The sequence below is a fragment of the Lytechinus pictus genome, chromosome 11 (assembly GCF_037042905.1).
Source record: "Lytechinus pictus isolate F3 Inbred chromosome 11, Lp3.0, whole genome shotgun sequence".
Classification (NCBI taxonomy): Eukaryota; Metazoa; Echinodermata; class Echinoidea; order Temnopleuroida; family Toxopneustidae; genus Lytechinus; species Lytechinus pictus.
Window position 1 is genome coordinate 7,605,861 of NC_087255.1, and position 21,659 is coordinate 7,627,519.

General features: G+C 36.1%; 2 protein-coding genes across 2 annotated transcripts; one reads left to right on the forward strand and one right to left on the reverse strand.

The window, feature by feature from the left end:
- Window positions 1–1,316: 1,316 nt before the first annotated feature.
- LOC135155948 (uncharacterized) lies at window positions 1,317–8,699 on the forward strand. Its single transcript, XM_064106541.1, has 3 exons — window positions 1,317–1,986; window positions 3,539–3,733; window positions 4,762–8,699. Exons 1-3 carry the CDS (start codon window positions 1,734–1,736, stop codon window positions 4,881–4,883), a joined length of 570 nt encoding a protein of 189 aa, XP_063962611.1. The 5' UTR covers window positions 1,317–1,733; the 3' UTR covers window positions 4,884–8,699.
- Window positions 8,700–14,718: 6,019 nt separating this feature from the next.
- LOC129271440 (protein FAM32A-like) lies at window positions 14,719–20,517 on the reverse strand. The gene is made up of 4 exons (XM_054908795.2): window positions 20,372–20,517; window positions 17,936–18,077; window positions 17,065–17,118; window positions 14,719–16,272 (listed from the first exon to the last, which is right to left on the reverse strand). Exons 1-4 carry the CDS (start codon window positions 20,437–20,439, stop codon window positions 16,204–16,206), a joined length of 333 nt encoding a protein of 110 aa, XP_054764770.1. The 5' UTR covers window positions 20,440–20,517; the 3' UTR covers window positions 14,719–16,203.
- Between the last annotated feature and the right edge of the window lie 1,142 nt (window positions 20,518–21,659).

A 21,659-nucleotide genomic window follows, 5' to 3' on the forward strand; every position in this document is an offset into this window, starting at 1 on the left:
TCAATAAATTTTGATCATTTTTTGTATCAACATCAAAAACTTTTATAACCAATGTTTAAATAATATTTACAATCTTCATGTTCAACTCAAGATAATTTTGATTATTAATTGACTATACTGTGCAATCAGGGCCCTGTCTTACAAAGAGTTACAATTGATCCAATCAATCGTAACTCTATGGAAATCCATCAGTGTCATAATTTTTTCTAAAGGAAATTTGCACAATGTCTTTTGTAAACAAAGAGAAGCACAGTGAATCTCAAGAAAACAATGAATGCATGAATGTACATCATAGTTAGAAAATATTTTGAACAAACATGAATAATACATGTTGACGTTGCTGGCCGTCCATAGTTGCGATTGATCGGATCAATCGTAACTCTTTATACGATGGAGCCCAGGTAATGGATGGTTATAATTCTACGTAACAGGGTCAAATGAGATTTCATATAAATGAAATGTGATTAAAAAATATAGTTTCTCTGGGAAACTGTCTCCATTATTACAACAACAAAAAGGGAATTAGAACTCCCACCTCCCCCTCCCCAATAAAAAGAGACATATTTTGTTAAATCACTGTATTGAACATAATAATTTCCTTAAAGGTAAAAGGACATTGTTTTATTTCAAAACTTTCTTTTAAATTTCACTCTTTGCTTTCCACAATATTCATAAACAAGTTCTGAGTCCATACAATGTATTGCATTGGCCAGAAAGAACTGTTTTTATTCTCAAAAAATATATATAGATGAGAAGTTTTGCCGAGTGAGCTTTCTTTGGATGTGTTTTTTAAGAACTGACGTAAAAAATGAAGAGCGCCACATTACATTTGTCAGTTTGACTTTTTATCAAACTTTTAGTTCTTTCACTTGCTCAATTATCTAATAGTTTCAGAAATACACACATATTTTAGCTCTAGTTTAAATCTTGGATCTTCAGGTTTATATGCTGTATTGCGGTGAACAATCAGAGTGATTCACCCTATTCAAGTACAGCATATTACTGTGTTTTTTTTTTTTTTTAATATTGAAAATTTCAATATGAGTATGTGACACACTAAAATTCTGGCTATATAAAAGAAATACCCCAAAGCAATTTTGTTCCTAAGTTTTAATAACCTTACAGTGTATATTTGACATCCAAAACACATGCATTTTAAATTTATACATGTACATGTAAGTCTTTGCTGGCAAATCACCATTTTAACTAATTTACATGTAGTTGTTTGTGTTTACATCAATACAGTTGAGTGCCCTCCCCCATCCCTTTTCAGTTAAATACCATATCATCCAATTGTGTTAATTTCTCACTATACAGATCACAATCCTTTTGGAGGGGAGAACAGCATGGAAATAAAGTTGGTGGAAGATGTCAACAACACCGTAAACCTTGAAAAGCTTCAATTGTGACCTAGACAATACTCTCACAGGGACATCCTTGTGGCCCGACCTAGATTGTGATGACCCTGTGGTTTTTATTGTCATACACAGTGAACTAAACAACACCAAACCTTTGGCTTTGTGTACATGTATAATCTTCAGTGACTTCTGAGCCATTATGGTACAAATTCCAAAGATGGATACAGAGACGATGTAAACAATCTTTCATATCACACGATCAATGAACACGGAAGCCTGAACTTTTTTCTTTTACTTTTTTTTTCTACTGGTAGTTGAACTGGATTACTCTGGGTATTTGTCAATGTCAGGAGCATCTCTGATTGGATAGCTGATATGGAAGTGCCTGGGAGTCCGTTCGGGTCTAGTTCAAGCCCATTTGGAGGAGGAGTGTCTGGCAGACATCGCTGTAAAGTTCCTATCAGCAGTTCCAGGAGACCAGACGGCGATATGGCGTTGCAGGACATGGAAGGGGTGCTCCACAACGGAATGACCAGCGGATCCTGCGGAATGACCAGGAAGAGACTCAGGATGGATGTCGATCAGGAGAATGAAACGGAGCAACTGAAAAGGATTATCGCCGTTCGAGGTAAAATTTGTCGTCAGTTCTGTTTTAGCGATCTGTTAAAGATTTTTACTGCTTGAATCAATCATTCAACTTTTCAAAGTTTATTTTCAAAAAGTCTTTTTAAATTTTGAAAAATATTACATCCATGGGTTTCTTTGTTTACATGTTCCAGAAATATATGAGGAATTGAATAGGAATGGATATAGGCCCAAGCTCAAATGTTGAAATATTACATGTTTACTTGTTGTTTACTGAGTTTTCTATGTAAAATCTGCAATTATTTCCTAATTACAAGTAGTAGAAAATTTATGTTGAGAGAAACAAGAGTAATTGTTTTAATAATAATATTTGGCAAAGTCGCACCATTTTTTCATTGGCATGTTATTGTGAACTTCTTGAATTGAGATAATGAGATAAACAGGCTTTAGATCACTTCAATGCAAAAGTACACTTGAATAGGACTTTGATACAATATTGACATTTGCATCAGTTGCAGTTTATGTATGTACAATGGGGCATAGATAGTGTGATATCCTTTCAAACGAATAAAGTCGTTGTTGACAAATATGCTTGGAATAGAATAGTTGTATGGAGAAGGAGAGGAGAAGGGGAAGAAGGGAGGAACGGAGGGGCTGCAGAGAGGGGTTGGAGAGAGAGATTGATAAACAAGGGGATTAAGAGAGACAGATGGGGGAGGATAGAGATGGAGTGGAGGAGAGGAAAAGATCATAGCCTACAAACCAGGAAATATCATGTTAATACAAGCACGAAGAAGATATAGATTTAAAAGTGAAGCTTGTGGACAAATGTACAGTACATGTACATATACATGTATCTCAGATTGCATGAACAACAATATTCCCTACGTATAAAGGTCAAGCCTACCCCCAACTAAATTCAAATCATTAGTTAAAAGCTTTGCACATTGAAATAAGGTGTGAAATTTCAAAGTTTTGTTTCTCTCCCATTCTATCCCTTCTCTCTTTTATTCTCTCCATAGTCTCCTACTCTCTCTCTCTCTCTCTCTCTCTCTCCAGGGCCCTACATGTATTAAAGATTCGATTGATTGTTCAATAAAGCATAACTTTAAATCTGAGGTGTACATAAAATTACAGTTTATAATAGCATATCAAGCATTACCCTTGCTAGATGCTACACATCTAGCAATTTCCTCACACTTAAATATTTTCTCATTCCAGCGATTCTTTTTTATTTTGAGACCTGTTCTCACACTTGAACGCATACCTGAGCTGACTTCTTGCATTGAGTACCCTGATTGTACCCGAAGGTGCCACTTTTGTTTTGAACTGTATATTTTTTTCGATTGTACCTGTATGAATACCCAATTTGAATGTCATTCTTTCCACAGCCCTTTCTTTTCACCAGGTCAAAACTTTATACCGATTTCTGCCTCAAACAGAGCTGTCTTCTAGCATTTTAATTGAAGATTTTTTTTTTTTGGGGGGGGGGCTGTTGCTCTCTTGGGGGAGGGGGTGCTTTTCCCATTTCTGTTCTGTAATAAATGATATCTTTTCTATTAACATGACTCTCTTTTCTTTTCTTTGTTCTCAAGGTCGAAACTTCATACCCATCTCGGCCTCAAACACAACCTTCCATACCGAAGATGTGAAACAGAGGAGTGAGACCATTTATTCACCCCTGACCGATGATGTCCTTGTCAACATGAGAAGTGCCGAACAGATCAGCTACGGAACAGGAGATTACTTTATAGGAGATCTCAGGGGCAACTATACAAGGAAAAGTCAAGGTGAGAAATCGTACCTTTGAACAACGTCCTCGATTCACTCAATTTCATGATTAAAATAAGGAGAACTTGAATCCTCATTAAAAAAGAATATTTCAGGAGAGTCTTTTTATCAACTTTTGTCACCTCCTGAAAAGTTGTCAAAGCTGACAGCTTCCCCTGATTTTAATTGGCAGAGATATATGTATTTCATTGCTTGTTTTGCCATTATGAAATACATGTATGCACAGAAGCTCCATGTATACATGTACATGTAGTTGCTAACTTTTTGAGGAAAGAAGTTATTTCAAAACAAATGACATTCTACCAAAAGTGTTGAATCATGCAGAAAGTATGGCTACTTGCCAAAAAAAATAATAACACTGTTAAAAAAGAATGACTGCATTGGGCAATTTGTTCTGTAGTCCTACTTGTACTGTACAGTGTACATACATAGAAAGTTCATGACGGTACAAAGTCCTCTCATTATATTAAAATGACACACCTTTTATGCGCTGTGCTATCATATCAAATACATGTACATTGTGCTCATCTGTTTTGATCAATACCTGTACTTGATATTGAAATAAAAATAAAAGTTATATTTCGATCTACGATTAAATTTAAATGTAAATGAAATTTATACATTTTGTATTATATTCCATCCTTCACAAAAACATTTTTTTTCTAAATTTGAAGTTATCTGAATTTAGAGGTTTGATAGCAGATACATGTAAATGTACATGGTACATGTAGTCTGCCATGTACATCTAGTCTTGCTAGACTTTGTCAAGTTTTCTGTAACTCTCTGAAGGCCTGCAACCTTGTGGTGGTATAAATATATTTTTTTTAATCAGCATTCCAAACGATCTGATTAAAATCAAATTGTTCTGCTGCAGAATAAATGAAAGAATGAGCAACTCTTGTTTCAGTCATGGCCCTTGGGATGAGGGATATTACAAAGCCTCCTGATACATGTGTTTGAACCAATCTTATTTCTAATGCATATCGTAATTGAGACAAATATATATATTTGTCATTTGTGATAACAGGTTACGTTGTAAACCTATGGAGATACAGCGAGGCCAACCAGAAGCTCTTCATCTCACGATCATTCCTCTTCACCAACGTCATGGACTTTGTGCAACTCAAGGAAATCCTGGAAAACTTATGAACTAATCAACTTCGAGGAGATGACCCTTTCCAGGGCATGCGTTAACGATGAAGCATATTTGCCTTGAGTGCTCACTCCACCTGCCTTGCTGCCTTCGAAATTGCCCCATCAGCATCACCGACAGGTTTTAGAGCGATTTGAAACAAATGGCCTTTCCCTCCTGGGGGCTTACACAAAGCATAGCAATCACCGTAGAACAAATTTTTATGATTGATTGCATTGACTACAATGTACAATTGATTGTAAAAATCAAGCGTACGATCAATCGCTGACCTTCGTGTTTCAGGGCCTTGGATTCAACTCTAATAGCTGGAAGATATTCAGGAACCACTTCAAGGCAACAAGCGAAACCTCAAACAAAAAAATGAAGAAGGTATTGACCCATTTCTACATACAATGTAGTCAGAGTCTAGTGGGTGTTACAACTTTCCCTCCTGGGGGGCTTACTGCGATAACACTAAGCATAGCAATCAGCGTAGAACATTGTTTGATGATTGATTGCATTGACTACAATGTACAATTGATTGTAAAAATCAAGCGTACGATCAATCGCTGACCTGCGTGTTTCAGGGTCCTGGATTCAACTCTAATAGCTGGAAGATATTCAGGAACCACTTCAAGGCAACAAGCGAAACCACCAAAGAAAATGAAGGTATTGACCCATTTCTACATACAATGTAGTCAGAGTCTAGTGGGTGGTTACCAGAAAGTTGGTTTGCAATTGATGCACATCAACTGGAAACTTGCAGCCTATCCCGACAGAGTGAGTAGTCGCAACTAATCATCAAATTGTGTTGCCAGAAACAGGCTTGCGATTGCCCCATAAGTCCTAGCTCTGTATGATGTTACCAATGATATTATATTACCTCATTAGGAATGATTTGGAAGTATATTTTTCAGCCTTTGGTCATATCTTCAGGAAGTCCTAGCCATGTTTGATGACCAAATACTAGTATCTTCTTGCAAGAGATGAAATGGTTCGACATCTAGTCGACGTCTAGTCAGTTTGAACACAACTCGTTCTGGAACAGGGCCCCATTGGTCTTTGATTTGAAGACACATCCACCTCCATTAATACAGAACATTGAAAGAGCAATACTGGGCCCCGTCTTACAAAGAGTTGCGATTAATCTGGGGAGCGTTTCATCAAGATTTTTGTCCGACAAGTTGTCAGATCTGACATCTTTCCTTGATTTTGATTGGCTGTGAGGCACTGTTACTATGGTAACTGTCGGATAAAACGTCCGACAAGTCCTTTCATGAAACGCTCCCCCGATCAACCACAACTATGGACGGCCAGCAACATCAACATCTAAAATGTATGTTTGTTCAACATATTTTCTACTAATATGTTATAAATACATATATTCATCATTCTCTTGAAAATTCTGTGTGATTCTAAGGAGGTTTTGCAAATTTCCTGTAGAAAAAATTATGGTATGGATGGATTTCCATACAGTAGAGATTGATTGGATCAATCGTAAGTTCTCTTTGTAAGTCGGCGCCCACATGGTACACTTGCTTTAATGTATATTTGTCTTTAAATTTAAGTGTTTACTCATTTGATATTAGTCTTATGCATCTCTCTTGTCAGTATGTGTGAAAAATGGATTCATATATCTGAAAACATTATTTGAGAGATAATGTACGGTATGAGTGTGTATGCCTTTGTTAATGTATATGTGATTGCTTGAGATTGTGAACCGTCAGTTTTATGATGTATATCCTCATTAAATTTGTCTGAGTATTATCATAAGAGTGTGGTTACTGAAGAATAACTTGAAAATGTAACAAATTATATGATTGAAAAGACTTTCATACTTTAGAACACTTCATTCCATAAAACATTCCTTGGTTGTTTTTGTACACTCTACGGAGCAAGAATGCCAACCATGATCGTTGCCCCCGTTGTTTGATTGATAATCTAGAATTTATCAACACTGAAGTAACCTCTTATCTACTATTGATTATTGAACAGTCTGTATCTGTGTACGTGTTAAGGGTGTGTCGGGGGATATGAATTATGAAGTCAATTAAATTAATGTAGATGAACTTGTTGCTTTGAGCATACAATCAAGTGCCACATCACATGTGACATTGTTTACTTCAATGCTGTGGGGTCAACTTGATATCAGGTTTATGCACTCTACCATATGCAACTCTTAAATATTTTCTCTTTTTTATTCTCAGTTTCCTTTCTTTTTTAAGTTGTACCATATTTTTCCATTACACATTTCGATCTCTTTTCTTTTCATTATCCCCCTTTTCTTCCCCCGTTCTTCTTCCTCTTTTGGTTTCCCTTTTATTCTCTCCCTTTAATTTTTTTTAATCATTTTCATTAATTTCATTTCACAATAATTTTTAAGTGTAATTTATTTTGTTACTCCATCCTCTCAGCTTTTTTTGCGTTTCTTTTTCCCCCTTCTCCATTTGCATGTATCTCTTCATTTCCTTTCTTTTTATAAAATATTTGTATGCAAACAAAAAAAGTTCTGCTTTATTATAAGTGCCTGACCAAAGAATGTTAGTCGCAATTACATATTTATAGCCCTATTGTTGATCATTATTGGTTGATGAAGTTTTTATATTAAAAGGCTGAAATCCAAAATATATCACTCCTAATAGCAAAGTTTTACAGCAAAGAGAAATCTAAGCATATAAACATAATAATTATATGGCCAATTTTTAATCTTCATGTTTCGTTCATTTAAGCTATTTCGTGTTTTTGAAATGTTACTTTTTTATCCCCGTCCAACATTTTATGAAAGCTTGATTTTATCACAGTGCAAACAACTTGGATGTTATTCCCCTTTAACTCCCAATATACACAATAAAGTCAGAGTGATCAAGGACCACATTTCATGAATCAAATAGCCAGTGGTGTTCACTTGCTATTGTTAAAAGCTACTGCAAATCCATGCATCTGATTGGCTGACAGCATATTAGTCACTGAAAAATCACTTACAAAACCGCTCATGAAACACTCCCTTATTGTCGCTATAAATTGGAGTAACAATATTTTATATTATTTGATTTTAGACATTATAACATAACAGGTACAAGTATAGTATGTATCAATATTTTGTGATATACATGTACAGTACACTGTTTTTACTCTTTTGCACTATACTTTTGTCTTGGTGTAAACATATACATTTAGCTGCATTTTAGAAGTGTGAATAGTGTGGTGTTAACATAGTTGATATTAAAGAAAATCACTACTGAAATAGATTTGCACACAGTTATTAGAAAACAAAGTAAAAAAATCTTGCCTTGATTTTAAATATGCATCGCACGTGGCAAACGTGGCTGTATCGTCGCAGTTGTAAATATTTGTAAAGCAATGCATGCATTGTGATATTACCAATTCTTTCATTTTTGCATTGTGTAATGTGCACAACCTATCGATTATGAATACAATCATTCTCATGTGATGTGTATGCGATGTATTTTTGCACAGGTCATATGTACTGCGTACAGAATATTTCATCGTTTTATTTCAAGATAAATACATCTTAAAAGTTTACATTAACTGTTTTATAACAATTTGATTGCTTTCGTTCAGCATGGGTACTAGAAAGTGATATTTTTATGGCTTGCTATTTTTTTATGAAAATCATGGAGATACATATGTAGGTTAAGTGATGCAACTGTGTACAAAGTGTATGATTGGGGGACCTAAAGCTACGCACTTTGTTTACAAACGATGAAATCTATGCCAATTTTAATATTTCAACAAATTATTGTTCACTAAATTTTGGTAAATATTCTAAAGATCCTTAACCGAGAAAAAAATATCACAAAACTCACAATACGAAAATCCCGTTTTCCTAACACCTGTTGATTTCACTGCCCGATTTAGAAAGAGTCCTAAAGCTACGCACTTGATTTATCATGCAAAGAAAATGTGCCTCAATTTCTAAAATATGTTCATATAGGATAATATGAAATTAAAGTGAATATAACTCTAAAATTCCAAACAGTTGCTGGTTTTCTCTGCATTTAGTGATTTATTGCAACTTCTTTAGAAAAATAGAATAGGAATCATTCGTCACTCTACAGTCCACACAAATAGTGCGCATCTTGCCATTGAAATTGCATGCGCGATGAGTGGTGCGTAGCTTTAGGAACCCTTACCATACATACAACTCTCGAAATGTACATTCATGAAGATTTGTATGAGTTTGCATTGAACGTTTGTTACATTACTTATTCTGATTGCATGAAACAATCAGCTCCCAACACCCCTGCGACAAGTGCCTTGAAAGTAAATGTTTATCCCAGTTATGCACCTGAACTTGACTTTTTAAGATATCAACCAAGTCAACTCTTTTGATGATAATCAACCAAATAATGTTGTGTCTTCCACAGTTATCACACATGTGCTTGAATGGTGCCTTTCTGTTTGAAATTTCCAAAACTCTTTTTTCCATTAATGCATGGTGCTAAGACTGCTCTGTAGATGTAGACTCAAATTGAACAATAATGAGAACAAAAACGAGTCTCATGTAGAAAAAAAAGTGTATCAGAGTAAGAAATAATTTCTATTTTTAGCATATCTATTTTTTCACATTGAGATTTCCGAATTTTTTGGGCTATAATTTCAAGGGCTAATCTTTTGCACAATGAGCAATTATACAGTAAATACGAATATCATTCTGATGTATTTTTTGCTTTTATATTAAAGTATTCTTGAATTTTGTTTGTGGTACATGTATATATAAATATATATATATCAAGTTGGGGTTGCCCCAGAGTATGCCATTTGGGGGGATTTTAGGGGCGATTTGACCGTGATCAGGGCGAAATTTTCCATTGTCTGGGTTTTTCCTACACCGATATGTATGTATTGAATTATTGCAACATCGTCATCACAAAGTCTTCACTCTGTATTATTAATACCTTGATCACATTTGCTCTACGGCGGCCGTACAGCGAGTCGAAAACAGCCGTTTTATCCATTTTTATTCAAACCACCGATATTCAGCTAGTACAAAAAATGTTAAACATGTTAAAACGGCTGATTTCGACTCGCCGTACGGCCGCCGTAGAGCTAATGTGACCGAGTTATAAGTCTGTATTTGTATTTTGAACTGAGTGACGTTCAAGGTATTTTATGTTTGTTGGAAGCATATGTTCCTCATTGTGATATACACATACTTTTTATGTACCGGTATCGATGCCTAGGATTGATGTGCTCTAACATTTATACTCTAGGCCTACATGTACATGTAACAAGATTCTTGTTTGAAGGATAATTATGGCGGTCCCTGGGACCTTATTGATACTGAACTTCCTCTGTTAAATCAGATGTGATATGCAATTGAACTTGAAAGACTTACTCATGAAGGCAACCAGTAAAACCACTTCCAGTGTAAAGCCAGTGTATTGTTTTGGCATATTGATGGAAGAAATTTGTGTGTTTAGAAGTATAACGGTTTGCTGTGTTCATATTCTACCGTAATTACACTGTACTACACTGACTATAGTAATAGTCAAGGGCGGATCCAGGATTTTCCAGGGGGGGGGTCATTTTTAACGGAAAAATTTTACAAGCCCCCCCCCCCAAAAAAAAAAAAAGAGGTGTTCACTACCAAATCGTGGTTGTGTTATTCCTGGAAGAAATTGACAACCCCCCAAAAAAAGGTCCTCTCTTGCATTTGTATAACCATGGTATAACATGTTCCCCCTAATTTTTTTGTATGGCAGAAAAAAGCTGCTGAAAACTGCTTATCTAATAAAAGAGAGCCATTGGAGTAAATAAGAGAGTCAAAAGGGGCCTAAGCTTTCGATCCTAGCAGAATCTTCGACGAAGAAGATTCTGCTACGACAAAGATTCTGCTAGGGTCGAAAGCTTAGGCCCTATTTGACTCTCTTATTTTTTTTTTTGTCTCTCAAAAGGGGATGGGGGGAGGGGGCATGGGCCGGATGTGCCCCCTGGATCCACCACTGGTAATAGTCATACCTTCATATGAATATGTCCTCTTTGGCCCAAATTCACGAAGATAGGAAGTTATCCCAAAGGGCTAAATTCTTTCAACACAAAGTTGTTAGGCTACATGTACATGTATCTTCACCTACATGATTGATTGCTGTCATTTGACATCAGAAATGTCACACTGACGGGTTTTTAAGTTTTAACTTTATTGCTAATTTCGACACCTCGGGGTTAAATTTAGCCTGTGATATCAAGTGATGTGATTTAGCTGAAAATCCACCTTCATGATTGCAGGCTGCATTATGTGCATTTCCTTCAATGGGTGTGTTTTTTACAGTAGTGTATTAAAATTGTGTTCATATTTCACTGAACTTTGAACATCAACATGTACATTGTACAATACTTTATGCTGCTCAGAAAGGATCTAAGATTGATGAGATTATGACCATTTGCATCATGTGTGTGAGTATTATCATCATGGATAAAGTTATTACGTCCAGTGGCGTACGCGGGGGGGGGGGGGGGGGGGGGTTACAGGTGTTCAACCGCCCCCTCCCCACCCCATAACTATTTTTGATACCCAACCCCCCCCCCTAAAGAAAATGTTGAAGACCTTTTTTTTTTCTTGCCAAATTTGTGTTGGGAACGAAAGGACCTAAAATTTATGGTGAAGACTTTTTTTTTTTTTTTTTTTTTTGGGGGGGGGTTGTCAACATTTCTTTCAGCTTCAACCCCCCCCCCCTTCAGAAATCCTGCGTACGCCACTGATAACGTCATTGCCTAGGCTAGTAATTTCTTTAATGGGGGGGGCTTGTAGATAACCTTTTCCATAACAATTATCAAAATTATGCACATCGGTACATGTATGTATTGTAATTCTTTTTGTAAATTCAGATTTAATTAAGTGCAATAATGACATTTCAGTCAGTCATTGTCAACAATTCATTGATAAATTCACCTAGCCAAAGCCAATGCATGAAACCATTGTATGATTTTCCACATTCTCAAGAAATAATTTTGTTGTAAGAACCGTAGTTTGTAAGTCTGTATTGTATTGATTCCATGTATTCTGTCTGTGATTCGAAGTATCAATCACCTATTGTTTTACATTTTTACTTTTACATTTGCTTTCATTATTTAATCTCAAGATCCCATTATTTTCATCTACATGGGTCCTCACTACTACAAAATCACACTGAAAAGTTGAAGTTTTCTGCATGCTTTTGCCAAAATTATTATTTTTGTAATATTGTTGAAGAATCTTGTTTTGTATTAAATATCGAATCATGAAACAATTAATTGTTCCTTCTCTGTGTGTGTCATAACCAATTTGCCCCCCCCCCCCACACACACACACACACTTTATCTTTCTCCTCAAAGTAATTTGTTTTCAAATCTAATAAAACAAGGAAATCATAATAATGATTAATGAAGATTTGATGAAAATCCAAGTAACACACCATTACACAAGAAATTGTGACTTCTTTCGCAATCTCATATCATAAATTCGATGAACAGGACCCCATAACATAGAGCTAAGCAATTGATTGTAGGGCATATTTCTAGGATTGACTGCATGGATTATTGTGCATAATTAATCATAAAAATCAGCATGATCAGTCGCTAAGCTTTGTGTTACAGACCCCTGATGTCACTTTAAAAAGAAATTAAACGGTCAGATGATTTTTACAAACATTTTTCGATGAAAAAAATCAAAATATACATAAACCATACATGTATATGATTCGTAATTTCATTCTACTTTGTTGGAATTCACCAAATCTTCCTATCTAAATATTTCTCTTACGTTCTTCTGCTATTTTCAAAGCCAACCTAATGTCACTGGAGATGTTTCCTATTAGGAGAGAGAAAAATCTGGAGATGTGCAGTTGTGGCGAGAGTGAGGGGAACATACAGTGGGGGCATAGAGAGGGAGAGGGGGGTATAGAAAGGGAGGGGAACATACAGTGGGGGCATAGAGAATGAGAAGAGGAGCATACAGAGGGGAATATAGAGTAAGAATGGTATAGAAATGGAGAGGGTCATAGAGAGGGAGAGGGGAATAGGGAAAAGAAGATGGGTATAGAAAGGGAGAGGGGAGGAGTATATAGAGGGCCTAGGGAGAGGAGGGGTGTAGAAAGGGAGAGGGGCTTAGAGAGGGAGAAGAGGGGTATAAAAAGGGAGAGGGCAATAAGGAAAAGGAGCATGCAGAGGGGAGGTTCCTAGAAAGTAAGAAGAGGGGTAAATAGAAGGAGAGGAGCATATAGAGAGAGAGAGAGAGGAGCATACAGAGGGAGAGGTGAATAGAAAGGGAGAGGAGTATAGACAAAGAGAGGAGGGGTATAGAAAGGGAGCCGTGTATACAGAGGGAGAGGAGCAGCATACAGAGTGAGATGAGGGGAATAGAGTAAGAAGAAGGGTATAGAAAATGAGAGGAGCATAGAGAGAGAGAGGGGTATTATAAATGCCAGTTGTGGTAACGATCTCAAAATGACTTTTTACAGAATCCAATATAATGACCACCCAAGTGTCTGTTTGTATGAATGAAAAATATGTGCCAAAGGATTCTGGAAGAAATTGTGTAATTGCTGAGATATAAACAAAATAAGCGTGGATTCGGGCACTCCCGTCGGGTCTTAATTCCAGCAATAATAATATACACTGTCCCACGTGTGCCTATCTGTGTTGGCGATCTTCAGTGTGATCATTTTTCAGCTTAGATTTTATTATTTCACAATGTTCAGTTTTTGTAACTGTACCAGATCTAGATCCATGATGATAGAGTAATACATAACCTTGGTTTTACAGACTTTCTCACGAAATCAGTGTTTTACTGCAACTACTTTCATTTAGCTTTAAGAGGCATAGAGATTGAGAAGGGAATAGAGGGAAAGGATGTGTGTAGAATAAAGGGAGAGGTCAAGCAAAGAGAGGGATAGGAGAGGGAGAGTGAGAGAGAATGGACCAGTTTTGGGGTATTATTATGGGGCTATTTATCATAGTTCATACATGACAAGAAAAATATGAGATCTGTGGGATGTTTCTTGGAAGTTGATAATGCTGGTTTAAGTGTTGGCTCTGACAGTTACTATGATAACATTCAGTGCATATCAGCTATAAATCAAAATCAAGGATATCACTGAAAATGACAGAGCTGACAATTTTGTTTGTAATGAAATCTATTATGAAACACCCTCCCGATACATGATGTAACATATAACGGTTAACTAAGAATATTTCTTTAAAGGACAAGTCCACTCCAACAAAAAGTTGATTTGAATAAACAGAGAAAAATCCAACACGCATAACACTGGAAATTTCATCAAAATCGGATGTAAATTAAGAAAGTTATGATATTTTAAAGTTTTGCTTAATTTCACAAAACAGTTATGTGCACATCCTAGCTGGTATTCAAATGAGGAGACTATGATGTAATCCACTCGCTATTTCTTTTGTATTTTATTATATGAGATATTCTAATTTTCTCCTCGTTATCAAGTGATACAATGATTAATTCCTCCCTGAACATGTGGAATTAGCATTGTATAATACTATATGGTTCAGTCAAGATGATCCTTATTGTCAAATCTATAAAAAATGAAATATTGTATAATTCAAACAATAAAAAACAAAAGAAATAGTGAGTGATGAACATCATCGACTGACTCACCTAGTTGTGCATATCACTGTTTTGTGAAGATAAGCGAAACTTTAAAATGTCATAACTTTCTTATTTTACATCCGATTTTGATGAAATTTTCAGCACTATGCTAGTTTGATTTTTCTCTATTTATTCAAGTCAGCATTTTCCTGGGGTGGACTTTAAATAATTAAGACGAATGATGTTGAGAATAAGGATACTTTGATGCAACACAATAAAAAATGTTACAATCAATGTTACAAAGGTACATGTATGAACTTTTAATATACATTATTTATACAAATCACAAATTTTATCAACAAATATGATCACCATCTATTATAACTATCATCATCATCAAAACTACTTACATCTCTTAAGTCCAGTATTTCTAATAAGCCCAAAGAATTCACTAATATGAGTATGCCAATAAGTATTATTAAAAGTCTTTTCTGGACATGGTAAAACAAATATTCCTAATACTATATTAAATTATACAACCTATATCTGGGTCCCGCCTTAAGAAGGTGTGTAAGAATCAAATATATCTCTAAATTATGGAAGGCCATAATGCCGGAATTTGTTATCTAGAACATGTGTTGCCGACCATAATGATATCAAGAAATGACATACTATCATAAGTGCGAGGTGTAAAATGTATCACAGATCAGGAGCCTGTTTCATAAAGATTTGTAACGATTGTACCTTTGCCATTTTGTATTTACCATGAAAAACTTGATCGTGATTGGCTGCTGAGCCCTGTTACCATGGTAGCTGCCATAATGGCAAAGTTACCAGCGTCAAAAATCTTTATGGAACTAGTCCCAAACCATTCAGTGTGAACTTTCCTTTTATTTGTCATTTTTGGGTTACTAAAGGAACAGTCATATAAGTTCTACACATAAGATGGTGTTGCTGGCCCTCCATGGATGAAATTAAGTTTGTATCAACTTTTCATTAGGCATGGTTCTGCTATCCAGATCATTCAATATTCCAATTTCCCAAACAAGGCCTTCCTTACACATATGGGCAAAATACAGATTGTGTTTGAAGAAATAATTGGACAATTTCAATTGCTATGAAAATAACAATCATGTGACCCGAAGTCAACATACGAATGTCTTTCAATTCCATCCATAGTTTTACTATGTCTATATTGTAATTGCTCATAAGGTGCTATTACATGTTTAAATTGAAGTTAAGGATATTGAACTTTAAAGACGGTGCATATGGCTCTTGGGACTTAAAAATAAATATCAGGACAGTCAAACTTCTATTGTCATTATCAAAATCAAAAACGTGACGACAATCTCAATCGTCCAGTTAATTAAATACATGTGGTTTATCATCCATACATTAAAAACTGTTTTTCAGAACTAGGGATGGTGTGGATGCTGGTCTGGAGGCCAGATTTGGCAAACTTTGACCTCTGGGCGAGTCACATGTGGGAGAAGTAGTGGCCTGGCCTTATTACTCCTAACCTCCAGACTTGTCTCCACCTAACAGCAAGGGATCATCGGAAAATGCAATAGCTGAACAGACTGTCAGAAGAAAGCATGCCGAATTGGGGGCCTTTCACGGTATCAGTTCCAAAGTGCTCACAGTGCCGTGGAATCTCTTTACAGAAGATCTTGTACAGGCAGCCGTGAAGGAGCTATTGAGTTCTCTTGAAATTAGGAACAGTTCTTCCACTTAGATATCAAATGTGTAAACAAATGAAGAGAGCCTTTGCAGAGATCCTTTTATTTTGTCCAACTGACTTTGGGAATGTCAAAGTGTTCTGTCAGGGTGTCCAGCTTCGAGTTGAATTCCTGAAAGAGGTGAGATAAGAATCAAACAATGAGAAATTTCAAACCCGAGCATACCAATCAAAACCAAAACAGAAACAAGAGGACACTATTGGACTAGTTCAACTTAGTCACAAGCCTAAAGAACGCTAAATGAAATCTGGGAAACTTTGGATGCTGATTGTCATATTTAGACTTTTCATAAAGAGTTACACTTGCACTATTGTAACTTTGTCATTTTGGCAACTGCCATGGTAAAGCGGATGAGCAGCCAATCACTATCTAGGTTTCCATGGTAGTCAAAATAATGGCAAAGTTACGATAATTGCACGTCCTTATGAAATGGGCCCCTGATCTACACTGTAGAATATAAAATTACAACCATCCAAAGTGTGTATTGAACTGTTAGTGTTGATTGGTTAAAATAATTACAGCACACCCACGGGCAGATCCAGGGGGTACCAAAAAAAGGGGAAGGGGGACAAATATTTCTGACAAGAAAACCAGGGGGTCAAAGCTCCCCAACAGAGACTCTTTCCTAATAAAAGCAATATAAAAGATCCTTTAAAAAAGGGGGCACATACCCCTTTTTGCCCCCTGGATCTGTGCCTGTGCACACTAGAACATCAAATAAGTTACAAATGTTTTTTGTGAAGTAATGATGATATTTCAGTAACTTTTATGAGACAAAGTAGCATATGGGCTTTATCCCAACTTCAGCCCTTCCACTTCCCCATATTTTACCAGGGGATAAATTCTTCTGAGATTAACATATCCTGGTATGGAAGTAAAATGGGATGTTTGAGGCAAACTTACATTAACTCTCTCTTTATGTTTCTTGGAAGCTTTGTCAAGGATCCTGACCAGTTGCTGGAAGACATGATAAAAATATATTTATGCAATAGTTAGATAATCGATAAAGAAAATTTCAAAGACCACAAATATAAGGAGGTCAGAAGTTAACAATAAAAAAAGCTCTCCCTTATACGTGTAATTCATAATTTTTAATCATTAATTTTGTCTGATTTTTTTTTGGGGGGTGGGGGTTAAAGACAGAGAACAAACATTCATTACAATAAAATATATAATTCAAAATTTCATTTTTGCATACTTTTTATTGGAGGTACAGAGCTAAAGTTATGGGAGCAAATCTCTGCTTGCAAATTTATCTTTCACTGATCACAACTCTTACAATTTTAGCTTTAATCTGGATTGCTCTTGAACACTCGACAGCCTGTTTTTTTGTACGTGTTTCTTTAAAGGCAACCTCCGAATGATCTGCGGTCCAATCTTAGAATAAAACACTATTTAAAATACTCCATGTGTACACCATCGTATGGAACTGTCCAATATTCCGAAATCATCATCAGAAGAGTTAACTTGAAATTCAAATATTTTTACAACATTTGCTCATTTAAGTATAAAATTGAATTGAGTTCAGGAACATCAAATTTGGGCATATAATCAGCAATATGCAATTAACCACAATATAATATTTTCATAGTTATTCTGTACCTAAAAAGATAATTTGGAAAGACTTCCTATCGCGAGAGGTACGCTAACCCTACGCCTAACCCTAATATATACTTTTTTCACTTTCGGTGGCTGTTGCAAAAGGAACTCTTCCCATCATGGGTCTATTAAACGTAGTTGAAGGAATGAAATGATTCCTGTATTTTATACTTACCCTCTGTTCTTGGACCTTGTCAAAAGCTTTCTGGGCCTTGGTTCGCTTATCCCTCTTTGCCTGTCTTTCTTCTTGCTCTTCCTCCTCTCTCAAAGTCATTATCTGCTCTAGTTTCTTACTTTCCTTCTTCTTTTTCTTCTTCCTATCAAAGGGGAAAAATAAAAAAAATAAAAGGTCTTAAATACAGAAAAAGATACCAGTATTTGTAGCCTACTTACATGTAAGCCTAATTGAGTTTCATTTTTTTAAATTATCATCAAGATATCAGCTGAGCTGTGTCAAGCTAAACAAGTCACTCACTTAATTCAAACTAACCATCAAAAGTTACGGCTTTACATGTACGAAGCTACGACAAATTTAAGTCTTTCATGCAACATAATTTTGGAATCATGAATAGATAAGTGGTGTTTTCAAGAATACAGAGTAAAAAGAGCAAGTTGAAACTTTTGTTTTACATGTATTTTCGATACTGAACCAAAAACATTCACCCGTTCTCAGCGCTAATGCAGTTTCGCATCAGCCAACGTCACAAGAATTTCCCCACCAGTAATTATTCGCAAATGTCATAGCAAGTCTCTCAATCACATTTCAAGTTCAATATGCCCATCGCTTTTCTGAATATCACGACTGGGAATGACTGTAGATCTACCGTAAGTATTCAGTCATTTTATAAAATAGGTGTATTATTTCAAGCATCGCGATTGGCCAATACGCGTCACATGACACCCAACTTTTTTGGTGCACTGCACGGCAGTGCAAAAGGTGCGCAACGAAAATTGACATTGCACGCTCAAGCAAACCAGTGCGGTAGAAGTCCCGGGAGAAGTCCAACAAATCTGTACTGTAACTTTTCAAGAATTTGTTTCTGTGTTGCTATTTTATAAAACAAATAATGCACTTGCTCTGTCGTGCGTAAAAGTAAATGCAGAGAAAGCTCGGTTTCTTCAGATGGTGCACGCTGGGCACTCGCCGCCAGCGGCTCGTGCGCAGTGCGGCACCTGTCTAAAGAAACCTCGCGTGCTCTGCATTTCCACTAATGCACTCGGCTGCATGCATTATTTGTATAATATTAACCACACCTTTTTCTCGGCGGGATATAACTATAAGCAAAAGTCGGGGGTGCGGTTTATCCACAGTGATAGGTCTGAGCCAGACTCGGCCTGAAAAAAAAGACCAAGTCAATTTCCCCCTGAACGAAGGTTATTCACAGGGAAATCTGTTTTGGTTTATTTCGTTAAAGTACCGGTACTGTAACATGATATTTGATGTCTATTATGACAGGCTAGAGAAAGACTCAAGAAAATAATATTTAGCAGCCCGTCGTAACCCCTTCCAAACATGTACCGTAGAAGAGAAATGTTTGAAAGCAGCCGAAATAGTATTACAGGCATTCCCGATCGCGATTGTTCTGTTGTGGGCATTGACCTTGAATTTGAAATGTGATTGAGACTGAGAGACTTGCTATGATTTTGAAAAAGTATGAAATTTGCGAACAATTTGAATTACAAACATTTCAATTCTTCTTAATTTCCTTTATTAGAATTTCCTAAAGTAAAAACACTCATTCAATGAACAAGGTTATGATATAACCTTGTTCTCAGTTATATCTCCATGTGTGGCAAAATAAGGATGGCAATGTTTGGCTTATTTTCTCTTTTTCTTTGGGACAAATGCTTGATTTTTTTACACTGACAGTTTCCATTACACCTATTTTTTATACAACTTGGCCCTTAAGTAAATTTGATTCTTTAAATTATTTTTTTCTTAATTAAAAATAGAGATTAAAAAATGAAAATTTTCTTGCCATATTATTTTCCACCAATAGAGGGCATACACAAAAATATGCCCAAAATTCAAGTTTTTGAGTGCTCTAGTGAATACAAATATTATTCCCAAGTTACTAATGAAAAATAAATTGCAACTGTATGGAAATTAGTAATTTTGGTCACAAAAGTGATATTTTAATCATTTTTTAAAGTGTGTGCTCTGTACAGCATTGGCATGCCATAGTCCAACCTGTAGATTCCCCACAGGCAGGGTGGTTGCAGTGAACAAGTGAGTAAAAAGTGCCTTGAGCACTCTACAGACATGACAGAGTGGATTTGGCGCGATATAATAATTATTATTATTTAAATTATTACTTCTTCTTGCTGGTGGGGAAATTCTCTCAAAGAAAAAGTCGGCCGGTGCGAAACTGCATTAGCGCCCCCGTTTCCCCCGCTAGTCTGGGCGGGTTCAGGATCTTGCACCCCGCCGCCACTGCCCGCGAGGCAGTGGAGCTCCGGTCGAATGTGAGAAGGCTTTTGTTGGGGTCTCTTACTAACGTAGTCGGCGTTTGTGCAATTAAACAAAAGCTTTAAAGTTTGTCATAGTCACCAAAATCATAATCCATACACCCTGTACTTCTATGACTACCGAAACAACGATTCAACTTACTTCTTCGATCCTACATCTCCAATTCCCTTCAATTTTAGAGCCCCACCAGCTGACGAATATGCCGACATCTTGGTTGCGATTTGCGTTGTAAATAACTAAACTGTCGCAAAAACGACCGGTAGATGGCAGCAAACTATTTACAAAGTGACCATCAAATTCGATGAACGTGGCATCGCCACCCCTTATCTGCTTATCGATCCTTTTCAAAAAACGTACATAATAAATTAAAGATCATAGAAGAGCTATAAGTAAAGCAGCAGTTGCAGGTCTATCCATGCAGAATAAACTTCAACATAAATGATTAAAGGTCAAGTCCACCACAGAAAAATGCTTATTTGAATCAAAGGAGAAAAATCTTACAAGCCTAACGCAGAAAATTTCAACCAGATTGGATGTAAAATAAGAAAGTTATGACATTTTGAAGTTTCACATATTTTTCAAAAAATAGTGATTTGCACCACTCAGTGACATGTAAATGAGAGAGTCGCTGATGTCCCTTACTCACTATTTCTTTTGTTTTTTTTATTGTTTGAATTATACAATATTTCAATTTTTACAAATTTGACATTAAAGACCAACTTGACTAAGCCACAAGATGTTAAAACAATCCACATATATCCAGGGAGGAATAAAATACTGTACATGACAGTGAAGAGAAAATTAGATTATTTCACATTTCGTTTAATAAAATACAAAAGAAATAGTGAGTGGATGATGTCATCAGTCACCTCACTTACATACCCACCAGGATGTGCATATAACTGTTTTGTGAAATTGAGGAAAACTTTAAAATGTCATATAACTTTCTTATTTTACATCCGATTTCGGTGAAATTTTCAGTGTTATGCTTTTTGGATTTTTCTCTTTTAATCAAATAAACTTTTTGTTGGGGTGGACTTGTCCTTTAAAAAACAACATGAGAACGATTGGAACAAACCCGGCCGAGATATTACTAATTAATAGCCTGAGCTAACACAGATACCCGACAGAGGAAGATAATGGGTGCGGGTCACTTCCAAGAAGGAAAAAAAAAGAAAGGGAAACGGGTGTATTTTAAGTTCAATTCAAAATCTCTCACTAAATTTTCATAGTGTGAAAGATCATTTTTACTCACTCGAATTGCTCGCATATGACATCTATTGTGCCACATGAATATGCTGTGCCCCACCCACCCCCACCCAATTAATCCATTACTTTTCTGGCCGGACCATGGCTCCGAAACCGATGTATAAAATCAACTTTTAAACTAACAGTTATAAGAATGAAGCAATACTTTAATTCCTCAGTA

What these genes read in the sequence shown, in the direction of transcription:
- LOC135155948 (XM_064106541.1), top strand. Translation starts at nt 1,734, where the DNA reads ATGGAAGTGCCTGGGAGTCCGTTCGGGTCTAGTTCAAGCCCATTTGGA. An exon ending in AAGGATTATCGCCGTTCGAG is followed by an intron (nt 1,987 to 3,538) that starts GTAAAATTTGTC and finishes TTTGTTCTCAAG; the next exon opens with GTCGAAACTTCATACCCATC. An exon ending in CTATACAAGGAAAAGTCAAG is followed by an intron (nt 3,734 to 4,761) that starts GTGAGAAATCGT and finishes TTGTGATAACAG; the next exon opens with GTTACGTTGTAAACCTATGG.
- LOC129271440 (XM_054908795.2), bottom strand. Translation starts at nt 20,439, where the DNA reads ATGTCGGCATATTCGTCAGCTGGTGGGGCTCTAAAATTGAAGGGAATT. An exon ending in GGAGATGTAGGATCGAAGAA is followed by an intron (nt 18,078 to 20,371) that starts GTAAGTTGAATC and finishes CCCCTTTGATAG; the next exon opens with GAAGAAGAAAAAGAAGAAGG. An exon ending in AACATAAAGAGAGAGTTAAT is followed by an intron (nt 16,273 to 17,064) that starts GTAAGTTTGCCT and finishes CACCTCTTTCAG; the next exon opens with GAATTCAACTCGAAGCTGGA.